Source organism: Psammomys obesus, unplaced genomic scaffold (assembly GCF_907164565.1).
Source record: "Psammomys obesus unplaced genomic scaffold, mPsaObe1.curated_primary_1811, whole genome shotgun sequence".
Classification (NCBI taxonomy): Eukaryota; Metazoa; Chordata; class Mammalia; order Rodentia; family Muridae; genus Psammomys; species Psammomys obesus.
This window is the reverse complement of record NW_026590062.1, coordinates 27,235-43,156: the sequence shown is the minus strand read 5'-3', so window position 1 is coordinate 43,156 and position 15,922 is coordinate 27,235. Positions and strand designations below refer to the sequence as shown.

At 42.4% G+C, this 15,922-nt stretch overlaps 1 protein-coding gene across 6 annotated transcripts in view; it reads right to left on the bottom strand.

Annotated features, from left to right (window-relative positions):
* Positions 1-15,922, bottom strand: part of Golga3 (golgin A3) — a 43,362-nt gene that overhangs the window by 3,642 nt on the left and 23,798 nt on the right. For all 6 annotated transcript variants that reach the window (XM_055605856.1, XM_055605857.1, XM_055605854.1 and 3 more), the window contains 11 exons: positions 14,696-14,857; positions 13,807-14,175; positions 11,389-11,466; positions 10,160-10,423; positions 9,042-9,136; positions 7,174-7,390; positions 6,356-6,499; positions 5,314-5,511; positions 3,157-3,273; positions 870-1,009; positions 92-224 (listed from right to left, as the gene is read on the bottom strand). In XM_055605856.1, coding sequence (XP_055461831.1) covers positions 92-224; positions 870-1,009; positions 3,157-3,273; positions 5,314-5,511; positions 6,356-6,499; positions 7,174-7,390; positions 9,042-9,136; positions 10,160-10,423; positions 11,389-11,466; positions 13,807-14,175; positions 14,696-14,857 — 1,917 coding nt within the window. The remainder of the gene's footprint in view (positions 1-91; positions 225-869; positions 1,010-3,156; positions 3,274-5,313; positions 5,512-6,355; positions 6,500-7,173; positions 7,391-9,041; positions 9,137-10,159; positions 10,424-11,388; positions 11,467-13,806; positions 14,176-14,695; positions 14,858-15,922) is intronic.

Genomic DNA, 15,922 nt, shown 5'->3' with positions numbered 1-15,922 from the left:
AGATAGATAGATAGATAGATAGATAGATAGATAGATAGATAGATAGAAAAAATTCTATCTGAGCAGATAGGGAAACAGGGCCCTAGCTCACCTCCTGGCTTCCTGTGGGTGGCTGGTTCATCTGCTCATCCAGCTTCTTCTGTAGGAGCTGGAGTTGGGTTCTAGCTTCTGCCAGCTCAGTCTGGAATTGTGTTATTTCTTGGGAATGCTTTCCCTCCTGAATCCTGGCATTTAAACAGACAAACAGGTTAAAAATAAAATGACAAAATTCTTTCAGTTTGTTCTCCAAGGCTGTCTGTGGTGAGACCCTTTAACATTGGCTATAGACAGTATAGAGTATTTCCAGTGCTCTACATTTCCACTAACCCTGCAAAGCCCTTTGTACTCTGGGAGACCAACTTAATTCATAAAATTCAGATTAGGGTGCTATCAGACTGTTCCATAGCACAAGAAACAGACCTCTGGTCTGCTCTAGAGGTGTGTATACCCCCAGTTTACCCTGCCCCTTTCCATATGCCTGAGTTGATGCTGTATTAATGTGAAACTACAAAGAATCTCTGAATAGCCAGGATAATCTTGGATTCAGTGCTCCCAAATGGGGTTCTTTCTATTCCAGAAAGAAGTCAAGGAAGAGCTGGGTTAAGGTTGAAATCAGGTTTCTTGAGATAGAAGTCAGATAATTCTGTTCCTTTGACTGTCCCTAAAGTATTTGGCACCTTAGAAAAAGACAGATGATCCTTGTTGTGAGATTAAAAATGAATTAAAAATAAGAGGAAACCCCAATAGCTATGATGTGCTGTATGGAAAATAGTCATCAAGGTCACCATGGCCAGCCTTGGGGTATCCTTGTGCAAGCACTGGGTACTCACTGGAGCTCATCCACCTCAGCCTGCAATGCCTGTACCAGGTGTTCCTTGGCCTGCAGTTCCTTCTTCACCTCACTCAGCTCCAATGTAGCTGCCTTAAAGTGGCGGCGGTTATGTCCAGCTTCTACCCTGGCAGCAGCCATCTAGAAGAAAGTGAAGAAGTTGACTTTACTAACACACAGGTTGTACCATGATAAATGCCACAAGTAACAAGTACCAAAGTACCAAACCCAAGTAGAACTGGTTTGTTCTTGTGTATTTTTCTTTCAAAACCAACTTACAGATAAAGATGAAGGTTCTGGCTCTACGCTCAGCACAGTGTACTAGCGACACAATACTGACACACTCTGCTGAATGAAAAAATTCATTCAGTTTTCTTAGTTTAAATAGGTTTGAAATTCCTCAACTATACCTGTTTATTGCTAGTTAAGTTTATTCCTAATTCTTTTTGTTTTTCAAGACAGGGTTTTCCTGTGTAACAGCCGTGGATGTCCTCCAACTTGCTTTGTAGACCAGGTTGGCCTCACAGAGAGATCCTCCTGCCTCTGCCGCCTGGCGCTGGGATTAAAGGTGTGTGCCAGCACAGCTGGCTATTACTAATTCTTATATTTCCACCTAATTATAATAATGATTTAATTCTATTTATGATGTAATTGGCCTCCTCTGATCATTTGCTGATTTTCAAAGTCAACAACAGATTCTCCCAAGATTTTCAAGCTAATTCTTGAATGCATAAAAAAATTTCATTTTCTTTTCTAATAACTTAGAAATACTAGTTAGAGAAACTACAGCTCGCTTGTATGCGCCTGAGTGGTAGCATTCTTGCCTAGCAATTTAGGGGCCTAGGGTTCACTGTGAAAAAGAAAAAAAGAAGGTATCAACAGAGTCATAGTAGTTATTTAATGTGCTCTATACTTTCATTTCAATGGGCCTTAGAATTGTGTCACAGGTTTTTTGGTCAAGTTGTTTCCATTTTAAAATGACTGCTTTCAAGATGAGATCCAACACAGAGATCCATAACAGGACAATGTACAGAGTGAGAAATTTTGGAATACCCAGTCCAAAATCAGGTATCTTCATCAAATCTCCCCCTTCAGGGCTCAGGGAGATAGATATTCAGAAAAGAGTGGAGAACCAGAGAGGACAGATGATGTCTTCCAAATACAATAGGATTAAAGTGCACATGAACTCACAGAGCCTATGGCAGCATACATAGGGTTGTACAGGTTTAAGGCAGACAGACAGGGTCAAGGCAATGACAGGGTAAGTACACAGGGACTCCCACCCCTACCCAGAAACTTTCTGCCACTGACACCACTTACAAGGAAAAAATTAGTTTTATTCAATAGAATCTCACTAGATATATTAACCATTTGCTCAGGAGTAGTTGGCCAACACAAAACAAACTCAATGGTATTTTTTGCAGACTTTTAAAAGTCTTGTATTATTTTGTGGATTTTTTTTTTTTTGTCTTTTTGTGGTTTATTTTATTTTTTTGCTTGTATACTATGGTTTCTGGTTTTGTTTTATGTGTTTCTGGTGTTTTGTTTTGTTGTTTTTTTGTTTTGTTTTGTTTTTTTAAATTCTCTTGCTTGCCTGTTTTTTAGAGTAAGAAAGGGTATAGAGTTGGGTAAGTAGAGGGGTAGAAGGAGCTGGCATAGGGAAAAGCATGATCAGAATAGATTGTATAAAAACATTTCAATAAAAGGGAAAAAAAAGACTGCTTTAAAAACTAGTAAAATTAACACACACACACACTTCTTAAAATATTCCTCAGCTGGGTACCATTATGCACACCTTTAACCAGGACTTGAGGGGCAGATCTATGTGTTCTTGAAGTCAGCATGTCTACATTGCAAGTTCCAGGCCAGCCAAGGCTATATAGGGAGACTTTGTCTAAAAAAGGACAAAAACAAAAACAAACATCTCCCAAAATTTTTTCCTTCTGAAGGTTTTAAAGCACATTATCAATGTCTTATAGGCTAGGGAGATGCATCAGTGTTTAAAGTATCTGCCATGAAAGCAAGAAGATCAGAGTTCATATTCCCAGAATCCACATAAATACCAAGTGGGCATGGTGAGCCATCTGAAAGGACAGCATTAGAAGGCAGGATCCCAATGGACACTAGCCATCAGCAAATTCCAGATCTGATTAAGAGACTTTGCCTCAAAGGATAAGGTGGAAGATCCATCAAGGAAGATTCCTAATACTAGCCTTAGGCCTCCTCCATATACAAGTACACACTCATGATGAACATCTGTACACATACAGCTGTTCCTGTACACATACCTGTTCCTTTAGGCTGTTTACTTCCATCCTTTCTTTCTCTAATGAGACTTGTAAGGCTTGGACAAGTTGCTTCATCTGGCGATCCTCCTCCTCTTTGCGCTGTAAAACTGCCTGCACCTATATCACATTATGAAAGGATGAATAAGGAACAATATCAATTCAAAGCTCCTATACAACCCACAATACAATTTGAAATTCTCTACAGTCAGCCATCATGTGGAGCCAAGTAGGATTGCGTAGGTAATGATGACATCACAGGAAAGGAAATAAAATAGGGAAGGTGAGAAACCCCCTCTCTGGGCTGGGAATGTAGCTCAGTTGGTAGATTGCGTGCCCAGCAAGTATAAAGCCCTGGATTTGGTTCCTAGCACATATATATAACATAAAACAAAACATATAGGCACGGCTATAATCCCAGGACTCAAAGTGGAAGGATTAAAAACTAAAGTCATCATCCTCAGCAATCTAGTGAACTTAAAGCCAGCCCAGATGCATGATCCCTGCCTAACAAATAAATAACTAAATAAATAAATGCAGGAATCTGAGCTCACAGGAGTGTGTCACATGGCTGTGTTCTTGAACACAGCTGAAACCCAAAAGAAAGATGCAAATGTGTCATAAGAGATGTTTACAAGACAGCCCAGCACCAACAGGAGTGATAGAAACTAGAGCAAAACGTAAAATAACTAAACTCTCCTAAAATAACTCTTAATAAACTCTTAAAATTTTAATTACATATTTTAAGGCTTGTGTGTGATATGCTGTACTGGCTGTTTTTGTGTCAATTTGATACAAGCTAGAGTCGTCAGAAAGGAACCTCAGTTGAGGAAATGGCTCCATAAGATCTAGCTGTAAGGCATTTTCTCAATTAGTGATCAATGGGGGCGGGCCCAGCCCATTATAGGTGGTGCCACCCTGGGTCAGTGGTCCTGGACTCTACAGGAAAGCAGACTGAGAAGCCAGACTGAGTAAGCAGCACTCATCCATGGCTTCTGCATCAACTCCTGCCTCTAGGTTCCTGCCCTGTTTAAGTTTCGGTCCCAACTTCCTTTGGTGATGAACAGCAATGTGAAAGCTGAATAAACCTTTTTCTTAACAACTTGCTTTTTGGTCATGGTGTTTCATCACAGCAATACAAACCCTAACTAATACAGTAGTGGAGTACTGCTATGACAGACCTGACCATGTTTTGGGGAAGATTGTGAAAGGACTTTGGAACTCAGGGCCTGAAGAACCATTGAGTTCATTAAGAGCTCAGTAGCATGTTCTTTAGGAGCTTGGAAGGCAAGAATGTTGAGAGCAGTGCAGAGATGAAGGTCTGGCTTGTGAAGTTCCAGAGGAAACTTCTACCAGGGCTGTTTAATATTTTGAATTAAGATTCTGTCGTTCTGGTCAGCTGGGGCTGAAGAGTCAGCTGCAATTACGATTACCAGCACCATCAAAGTGAAACTTTTGCATTCCTGCAACAACTGATGCTAGTTAGCAGGAGCTAAGAAAGTAGCAGTGATTGAGAGAAGTCCAGCATCACTGAGGTGAAATCTTCTGGGAAGTGTTTCCTGAAAGCACAGAAAAGCTGTGTTCCAGAACTGGCCAAGGTTGTATCTCATGCTGGCAGCCAGACTTGGCAGCATAAGAGTCACCAAGGTGGCACTAGTTTTGAAGGCATAAAGGAATCATGTAGATCAGTTGAGGAGAGATACTGTGAGAGGCCGTTAGTGAAGGTGCATCCTCAGTGGCCCTAATCGACATTCTGAAACTTTTTCTGAAGTGTTCAGCTACTTCCAAAGCTCTGTAGAACCTTAGGAGCTATGAATAGAATCTACAGTAAGATGCTAAACTGAAGTTCAAATTCCAGTTCTAAATCTTATCAGGACCTCAGGCAAGTGTCTTTTGCACGTGTTCCTGTCTAGAACCAGAGAACAATCTGACCTGTCCCACCAGGAGCCTACTATGCAAAAGGAACTAATGAACTTGGTACGATGACTACAGGCTCTTACAGCTGGAGATCCAGGTTTGTGCAATGGCCAGGTTCCTCTGAGACACTGAGATAGGTGTGGTGGTCCCCTGAAAGTGGCTACGACCCAGTATGGTGAGATAATGACAACAAATATGATCCACATGACTCTCATGCTGCTTCTGGCAGATAGGTCTCAGCACCTGAAGATTCAGCTGCACCAGGTCAGCTTCCCTCTTGGCTAGTGCAGTCTCCAGAATGCTGTTGTGCTCCCGCAAAGCTGCATTAGACTGTCCGAGGCCGGTAAGCTTCCCTCGCTCATGTTCTAACTCCAGAGCCAGTTTCTTATTTGACTCTTCAAGACGTTTTATCTTCTTTCTGAAGCCTCTGGATTCTTGAAGCTGAAACATATTGGTACATGTAAAATTTCATGCTCTGGGCGGGTGTGGTGTCCATGCCCACAACCCCAGTACTTGGGAGGCAGGGGCAAAGGAAGAGGGATCAATTCAAGGCCATCCTGGACCCTGTGTCAAAAGCAACACCTTCCCACATAAAAAATTCATATTCTACTAGATAGACTCAGCTAAAACAGGTGAGCAATTTTCAACAAGGGCTAATACTAAAGCACAAACTGTCCTTGACTTATTACCTGGGAAGCTGCTACTCTTTTACATTCACAGTCTTCAGAGAAGCTAGTCCAGAAATGGCTCAGGGCCTTGGCTAAGCGAGGACAGGATAGAAACTGAATAAAATACATACCCCTAAAAGTTATGTAAAATTCCTAAAGACCCTGCTGGAGCAGCATGGTAGGCATTGGGGTAGACCAGGGGCTGGTGACAGGCCCTTACTGACTATGTGAACACTGCCTGAATAGGGCCAATAAACTGTTTCTGTGTTTTCAGTTCTTTGACAGGCTTAATTTGGGTTTGTTATTTACAATCAAAGCATTCTAACTGGGAAAAGAATAGAATTATCTAACATTTAAACACTGAAATATGCCAAATCTGTTATCTACAAATCTATTAGGATGGATTCATATTTATCTTGGGACTCATGTGTCACATAAGGTATAGGCTAGACACACCTGCCTCAGAATAGAAGTCTCAGTAGACATTTGGTAACTGTAAAGTAATAACTACTACCTCTCTAGAGTATTGGCAACAATCTGGTCTACCAACAATTACAAGGTAATTAAGTGCCAAGGAGCAATGCTAAGCAGACAGCAACACTGTGTTTAGGAATTACCTCATCTTCCAGCTCCAGCACCTTCTCCCGGGACTCTTCCAGCTCCTGGCTAGTCATTGTGATCACCTCCTGTAACTCCTTCTCCAAAAGTATCTTGCTTTGGCCAACATTCTGCAGTTCTACCTCCAGAGCCCGAATCTTCTCCTGAAAGCCAAAATGGGAATCACGTTTATTTTAGTCACTGGTCCTTTCCTCCTTCAACTCTCATGACCACATTCTAGATTTTGTTGTTTTTAATTTTTTATTATGTTATTTATTTATTTGTGTGTGTATGTGTGTAGGTGCTCTTGTATGCAGGTAGAGTTCAAAGGACAACTTGTGGGAGTCAGGTCTTTTCCTTCCACCATGTGATTGGGGATCAAACTCTAGTCATCAGACATGGTGGAAGGGGCCTTTACCCAATGAGCGATTTAGCTAGCCCTATTGTTTTGCTTTTTGAAACACAGCCTTCCTTACTTAAAAGACAACACTGGCTTTGAACTAGTGAACCTCTCCCCTCAGCCTCACAAGTGTTGGGATTACATCACTAAACCCAACTCAGAAAGCGCTATTTTGTTTATTTGAGATAGGTCTCATGTAGCTCATGTTGGCCTAGAATTTGCTATACAGCCAAGATTAGCCTTAAAATCCTAATCATCCTGCTTTAGCACTTGTGAGTTCAAAGCCAGCCTGGTCTACAAAGCAAGTTCCAGGACAGCGAGGGCTATTATACAGAAAAACTCTGTCTCGAAAACCAAAACCAAAACCAAAACCAAAACCAAAACCAAAACCAGAAAAGTGTCATAAGGACTTCGACAGGGAGAAATGTGTTTACCTACATGTAGAACAGGGTCACTGCTGCCACCAGCGTTCTGAGCTCTGAGCTGGCTCAGCTCTGCATCTGTGGCCTCCTTAGAAGCCAGCGCCTCCTGCAGGCGGCGGCTGAGAATGCTCACAGCATTCTCATAAGCCTTGTGCTTAGTCTTCATTTCCTTCTGGGCACTGGTCAGATCTGAGCCCAGCCGCTTCATCTTCTGCTTCTGTTCTGTGATGGCCCTGAGACATGAGTGAGAAACCCGAGTTAACCTCCAGTGTAAACAACCAGCTCCCTGGCCTGAAACACTAAGAGCACATGTTGCAGTCAGTTCAGCCTTCAGGGCTGGATAGTGACTTTTTCTTTTTTTTTTGGTTTTGGTTTTTTGAGACAGGGTTTCTCTGTGTAGCCTTGGCTGTCCTGGAACTTGCTCTGTAGACCAGGCTGGTTTTAAACTCAAGAAATGTGTCTGGCACCACACCAGGATTAGGGTAGTGCTCTTGAGAGGCCACTTCAGCTTAATCCCATTCTGTCTCCCCAGAACCTGGCTGGCCCTCAGGAGGACTTGGGCAAGTGTGTTCTTGCTCTGGTTTGATTACTGAAGAAGAGGTATCTGTCAGTAATCCATGTTAGAGGGACAGGAAAACAATGTGAATCCACTAAGTCACATTCACCATCATCAAGACCTGCCCTCCTCTTTGCATAATTTAAAAGTGCTTCTATGGTGAGTATGGTGGTGTACACCTGTAATCCTAGCATCTGAGAGGCTGAGGCAGGAAGACAGCTGCAGGACTTGAGGGATGGCTCAGAGGTTAAGAGCACTGGCTGCTCTTCCAGAGGTCCTGAGTTCAATTTCCAGCAGCACCACATGGTGGCTCACAACCATCTGGTGTCTTCTTCTGGCATGCAGATGTACATGCAGACAGAACATTGTATACATAATAAATATTTTTTAAAAAGGGGGGACAGTGCTGGACACAGGGAAGCTGCAGCTATAGAGCGAATCCTTTTCTCAACAAAACAAAATGATCTTGTGAAGGCAGAGAAACAGAAAACGCCAACCAAGATATCCCCAACATTTTTCCTGAAGGTAAAAAATAAACTCTTATTTATTTTATTTACTCGATTTATTAAGATATTATTACTAGCTGATAAAACACAAGCAGCACAGAATATAGCATGGATTAAACAGGCCCCAAGAGGTTGGGAGTCAGAGCTCACACTGTAATCCCAGCATTTGAGAAAATGAAGCATGAATATCACAAGTGTGAGATCAATCTAGGCTATAAAGAGAGATACTGTCTCAAAAAACTAAAAGAGCAAAGGTAGCTGGATCTCAATGTACTCCGGGACAGGTGGGGCTACACAGTGCTATTCTGTCTCAAAACATAAAATTAAAATAAATAACTGGCCCAAGAGGATGTTTCCATGTGTACATATGTGTATCTGAGTAATATGTGCACGCACATACTACAGTATGATGAATAAATATCAAAGTGTCAACCCTAGTGATGAAACAGAAATGACAGGCTATTGACAGCGGTGTGTGACATAAAAATTCAAATTAAATAAAAGGAGAAGGATATTTTAGTGTGCTCAACATCCTGGCTTTCATCCCCAGCTTGTGGGGGAAAGGGGCGCTTCTGTAAAGGATGGTTGAGCAAATTAATTTTTTTTTTTTCTTCCCAAATTAACTTCTAAACTCGGATAAATAAGTAAGAAAAAATGAAATCAGGATGGAACTTTAGAATCCATGCTCCAAGCTACCTTTTTCATGAGCTCAAATTCAGTAAGAGTACGTTATGGACATAGCAACATCAAGGACTATACAGACTGTTCCCTCAGCAGAGCTGGCGCCCCTTATAGGTAAGTGTATGCTCCTTACAGACTTACTTCTTGGCCTCTTGCTGCAGCTCTTCTATTTGTTTCTTTAGTGTCTCATTGGCCTCAGTAAGGGCTATCATCTTCTCTTTGTCAAACTGCAAAGACTTTAAAATGAACAAAAAATGTGCAGTAAGTAAAGAACCACCTATTCCAGATATTTGCCACTGATAAATAACACTTCATAGAGGTCAAAAGCATTTCTGAGGGTTAAAGAGATGGCTCCGCAATTAAGAGAACTGGCTGTTCTCCTAGAGGACCCAAGTTTCAATTCCCAGAAACCACATAGAAGTTCATAATCACATGTAATTCCAGTTCTAAGCAATTCAACACCCTCTTTTGATTTCCATGGGTGGCATGCTCATGGTACACAGATATGCACGCAACCAAAACACCCATATACATAAAAGAAAACAAAATAACAACAAAAAATTTCTGGCATCTGTCCAGACCATTAAATACCTTTCTGAAGCTAACGTCCTGGCAGTAAAGATAGTTCAGGTTAGCTCAGGCCTTACTTGATGCCTCATGAAAGGTACAAGGTGCTGTTGGGTAAGCACTAGACATACCACCCTTATAAAATCATATTCGCCACTTGCCTATTTTTTTTTTTTTTTTTGGTTCTAGCATGCTACATATCACCTTTCCAAACTTCTCATCCAGGAAATGTTTCTTATTTGAGACAGAGATCTCTATCTCTACCCTTAGGTCATCCCTTATCCCTACCTTGTCTGATCACCAAGCCAGTCACTCTACTCATTAAAACAACTAGCCTCAGGGGCAGTATAGCTGTCAAGAGACCATGGGTAGCTACATGATCCTCTCAGTGCCTGCACCCTCCTAAACTCGGACTATCTGCAGAGCACTCTCTCCTTTTCATCTGCTGCCAACCACTAGCTCCACAGACCCTATGGTATGATGGCATGTCCAAGTGCTTGCTCTTCTTGGTTTCTTTCATGTGGCATCACAGCCTGGATTTATATGATATTAGTTTCAGGAAGGCCCTGTCTCTAGATTGTTTCAAAAGCCTTTCTTGGCTGGTGCTCCCCATTCCACCCTGTACACAGGAAGCCCCCACCGCCCTTAGCTGAACCTTCACAACTCAAAAGAACCTATCCATTGCATTCCACCTGCAGGTGAATCTCCATTTCATCTCGTTCTTTCTGCACTGACTGAAGATGCCCCTCAAGATCTGCCATCTGCTGGTGAACCAGAGACATGTCCTTCTGCAGCCGTGAGTGCTCTACTTCCACAGTCTTCTTCTCTCCATGCAGCATGATTAGCTCCTGCCTCAGTTCCTTCATCTCTGAGTCCAGCCGTTTTTTTGTTGCTTTGAGCTCACTGATGAGTTGGTCTTTGGAAGTAGCATCTCGCCGGTATGCCTCTACCATTACCTTCAGGACAAAACACAGTGCCAGTCAGCATCTTACCCAAGGAATAAGGGTACCTTATGAAAATGTTTACCAACGATTCAAGGCAGAACCCTCTTCTCACCAACATAATAGGTGTGGAAGCCAGGGCTTAGAGGATGAGAGGCAAGTGCTTTCACTACTAAACTACATCTCTAGCCCTAGTGTACAACTTTTTACACAAAACAACACACTTTATGAAATCTGACAGTACCCATTGAGAAACACCAATAATGATAGCATGTCTAGATTTCTGTCATATGATATGACTACAAACTATGCTCCCAAAATCTGGATACTGCATTAAGCATCCCATTATTCTTCAGGGATCCTTATATCTTCTGGATAATCTCTCAAGAATTAATCTCTCTGAGGTTGGTGTACCTGGATTCTGAAAGTTAGTCCTTCGCTTATCTTAGTAATAAACTGAAACACTACTTATAAACAAGCTTTGGAGGATCTTCTTTTCTCAGAACAAAACATTCAACTGATGGCTGGCACAAAGTAAGGAATCATAGCCGTTCCTCTACCAGGAGACAAGGGCTTCACAATATAAAACTTATATCATATTGGGTACAAACTAAATTTGTTTTAATGTTGGATTATAGTGTAAACTTTTCACACATTTTATACAGCAAACACAACCAGCACACACTGACAAAAATGTATACACAGCTCTTGGGAATGATGATGTCAGGGTATCCTTACAAGGCACCACAATGGTAGGTATTACACTCAGTCTTTGAAGATCATAGATCCTATCTCAGGGTAGAAAGGGCATCCTGCCTCACTGACAGGGGGTTGGGAGGAGGGCACGGACAACTTAGAACAAATGCAATACCTTTAAAAAGGATCAGTAAGACCTAGATGCTTCCATCTTTCTGATTTTGTTCTACTGAAACAAATAGACTACTCAGCAATATGTCCAACACTTGTTTCCTATGTCTTACCTTCTGTTGAAGAAACTGCTCCTTTACTTTCTGCATCTGTTTTCGCAATGTGGCTGTCTCTTGCTGCAAGTGCTCCACCTACAGGAGAAATTTGCAGAAGGATGGGTGGCCTGACAGTTCTAGGTCTGTGCCCAGTGGCATTTCTAAAGAGCCAGCATCATCCAGAGCACAGAAGGTAGCTTTCAATCAGATACATGTTAATAGCCCAAAGGCTGCTTAGACAGGACACATAACCAGCATCCTCCCTCCTTGCCACTTTAAAAGTACAAAGACAAGGTGAAGAGCAGTGGAGTGAAGGAAAAGATGAGTTAGGGGATGCTCCAGAGTAGATAGTTGCAAGCCTTTCCTGGAATAGCCAGAGTTTTATGGACCACACGTCTGCTACAGCTTCTTAGCTCTGTTCTTGCAGCAGAAAAGCATCCAGACACTACATAAGGGAATGAATGAGGTTCTGATCCACTGAAGCTCAACTTACAACAACCCACATCTTTGTGACTTAATGCATACCAGAGACCAGCTAACCCATACTATTTGGAAGCTTGTAGAAATTGCCATCTCAGGGCCCAGACTGATCTGCACATGAAGAGCCCCAGGGACTCAGGAATACATGATGTATGTGAAGGGCTACCCTGGTACAGAAAAAAAAGCTTACTGTTGCTTTGTTTTTGTGTATGAGAGAAAGAAAGATGGAGAGATTCTGGGGACTGAACTCTGGTGCATACGAGGCAAGAGTTCTACCACAAAGTAGAACCCCAAGCCCAATAACAAAATGCTTTTGAACAAACCAAAGACACCCCACCAAGACTCTTAAACAGCACTCTGCATGGTACATGTCCATGATAAATGATAGCGATAACCAGACACAGCACATTATTCATTCAACCATTATATTCTGAAGTGGCAGTGAAATCAGGCTCACCTGACAGCAGTTATTTTGCATACAATGCCTCAGATATGGGAAGAGCTTGTTGAGTACTAAGGTTTTCTATATTAAAATGAGTCCTCCTAAAAGACCAAAACATGGTCCACACAAATCTAGCGGTAACTTGACACAGCAAGAAAACCAGTAGCCATTTTTCCTACAATCTGGAGACTGTTCTCAGATTCTCCTTCAAGAATCCTAAGAAGGGACTAAGGCTTTGGCTCTTCCAGACATATCTTCCATTACCTCCTGCACACCAGGAGATCACTATGTCACCTGCACACTAGGCCTCATTACAATTCCACAGAAGAAATAAGAGGATGAACTAGGCAAAGAGGAAACTGAGGTCAGTAAACCCCAGAGACTTATCCGGACAGCACTTTCTCAGAGACCCTTGAGGCCACATGCCCATTCTAACCAGCCAGGTGGGACAGCTAGCACCTGGGCAGGGCAGAGATTGAGAGACAGTGCTTTCCCTGTAAGGCTACCTATATGCTCCTTATGTCAGGAAATAAGACTTCAGAGCACCAACCAACATGCAGGAGAACCTCACTCCACTATGCTGCTCCATCTTTAAGGAAATCATAATACAGCACAGTAAAATCTCAACATGATAAATACTGTCTATATAATGGATGTTTCAGTGTCAGCTGAGGTCCCTCTTACCACACTAACAGAGAACTCTGACAATTCCCCCTAAATTAATGTCTACAAGAAAAACAGGATCCCTATCCTTGTCCTTACAGGACAGGATATTCAGGCAGAATCATTCCAACACTAGTTCCACTTACTGAGCATCTTTCTCTGCTATGTAGTTTTTATAGATCTGTTAATTTCTATCAATGTCAACTGTTAGCACACTGTTGCTGAGCTGGGCTTTTACATTCCAGGGCATTGTGTTAACAGGAGGAACTTATCAGGAGGTATCTATCACAGTCTGAATACCACTATCACATCATATCACACGTAGGAGAAAAAAAAAAGGAAAACCAAGTATAGTGCAACTTCTCCTCTAGCTGAACGCCATAACACTATTAGTAAAACCTGTTGTTTTTTGGGAAGATATATTTAAAAGTCCCTCCTCCCCATTTCGTTTCCCAGGATCTGGTTCCTCCACACCCAGAGGCTAATGGAGAGAAAAGGGTATAACAAGAACTACTGGTTTCTTGCTAAGTAGTGCCAAATAGAAGTCTTATCAACGAGGTTATTTAATGTTCCATACATACTAGAAATGGAGAGATGTGTTTCTAATCTGTCTTCCCATGACAAATGGTCAGAAAGAAGACCCATTCCATACTTGGTCACTTTTTAAAAAAGGAGTGAGTGAGTGAGTGAGTGAGTGAGTGAGTGAGTGAGTGAATGACTGACTCAGTGATTGAATAACTGAAATGGGGCCTCAAGAACACTCTTCCCTTGATCACTCACATTTGCAACAGACCACATCCCAAAAAAGAATTAATGAATGATCCTTCAGAAAACAGCTAAGATCAAGTTACCTGGTTGGACTTGACAGCCAAGTCTTGTCTCAATTGTTCCAAAACCCCTGCTGTCTCCTCAGTATTTTCTTCTAAACGCTGTGCTCCTCTGTCAAGTTCTTCCTTGTCACTCCTGGCCGAGTGCAGAGCCACTTCCAAGACAATCTTCTCATTCTCCAAGAAGTGAATTGTGTCTTCCCTGGAGTCAGCCTCTCTCTGCAGCTCCTCCAGCCTTGCTTGTAGCTCATCATAACGTGTGTGCAGGTCATCAAGGGACTGCCCTTTCGTCTGCAGAGCTTCTTGTGTTGATGTGAGCTGCTTTATCACATCTAGGTGTTCCTGCTGAAGTGCTGCAAGCTGCTGGTCTCGCTGGAACAATGTCAGTTTCACCTGGGAATAAGTGATAAACTTAACAGGCTGCCTAGTACAAGAGCTTATATATTTTTGATGTTCAGAATTTAAGTAATTTTGATGGATTCAATAAAGGGTCTTTTTTTTTTTTGTGGAGGAGTGGGGTTTGTCAAGACAGGGTTTCTCTTTGTAGCTTTGGCTGTCCTAGACTTGCTTTGTAGACCAGGCTGGCCTCGAAGTCACAATGATGTGCCCGCCTCTGCCTCCCTGAGTGCTGGGATTAAAGGTGTTTAACACCACACCTGGCTTGAAGGGTCTTTTTTATGTAAAATTTTAGAGTAGAAGAACATGAATAGAAGAAGCAAACTTGTGGTCAGGCTGGCAATAGAACAAATATATTCAACAGATAACCCCAAACAAACCTGAACTACCAACACAGCCTGATACCAGAGATCACACACAGGCCAAGTATGAACGGTATGTGGACATGCATACCAGGTAAGGTCCATATCCACAGAAATCTCTGTGAGCGTAGGGTCCAGGTAGCAGCATTACTTGCCTGTTCCAATTGTTGCTCTAGAGATGATGCTGCATCTGCTGCTTTCTGTAACTGCTCCCGTTCACCTTCAAATTCTTCCAGCTTCCTTTGGAGGTCCTCCTCGACCATTGTTTTTGCCTCTTGAATCTGTGCAAAGGCTGCCTCCTGATCCAACATGTCAGCCTGAAGAAGAAAATAGTGTTTCTTTTAAAGATTTATCTCGTGTGTATCAATGTTTTGACTGCATAAATGTATGGGTACCACACGCATGCTTAGTGCCTAATGAGGCCAAAAGAGGGCTTTGGAGCTCCTGGAACTGGAGTTAAGATGGTTGTGAGCAACATGTGGGTCCTAGAAAGTCAACCTGGGCCCTTTAGAAGAACAGTAACTTCTCTTAACTACTGAGCCATCTCTCCAACCCTAGAAACAGTAGTTCTTAGAAAGCAGAAAAATTTGATCATCAATAACAAACTTCAAGTCTCACCCTTTACAGAGAAATCCACTACTATGGAAAAAGTTCCTATTCACATCTCCATCCTGTCTATGAACTGCAAACTGAAAGTCTCAGAGTCAGTAACTGGTACATATTGACTTGCACAAGGTAGAGACAAGGCCAGGCTACTCAGGACTCTTATCCCAGCTGACCAAGACTGTCCCAAGAGGGTCCTGTCCCAAGAGAGGACCCTCCCGGCTACTTAAAAAGCTGAGGTGGAAAGAGGAGTACTGTGGGTCTCATGGATCGTGCCTCTAGGCATGGGACTACTAAAATGGAGCATGTTCAAACCCTGGAAATCTCAAACTTGAGATTTAAAATCTCATCCTGAGAATGGAAGGTATGGGACAAAGCTTTCTCCTTGTCTTTCCACAGATCACTTAGACAAAATAGTTCAGCTATAAAAAGTGCTTGCCTAACATGCATACAGGCCTGGAAGTACTGCATAAAACTACAAGTGGAGGCACACACCTGCAATCCCAGCACTTGTGGCAGAGGAACTGGGGATAGAGAAGGTGGAGGCAGAGGCAGAGGCAGCAGAGGTAGATCTCTGTGATTTAAAGACCAGCCTGGTCTACATTCTACAGCAGCCAGGACTATATAGTGAGACCCTGTCTCAAAATAGAAGTATAGTAGTAGTTGCTGTTGTTCAAGGTCCTCCTTGTTATGCAGTGAGATCAAGGCCAGCATGGGCTATGAGACCCCATTTCACTCACTCACTCACTCACTCACTCACTCACTCACTCACTCACTCA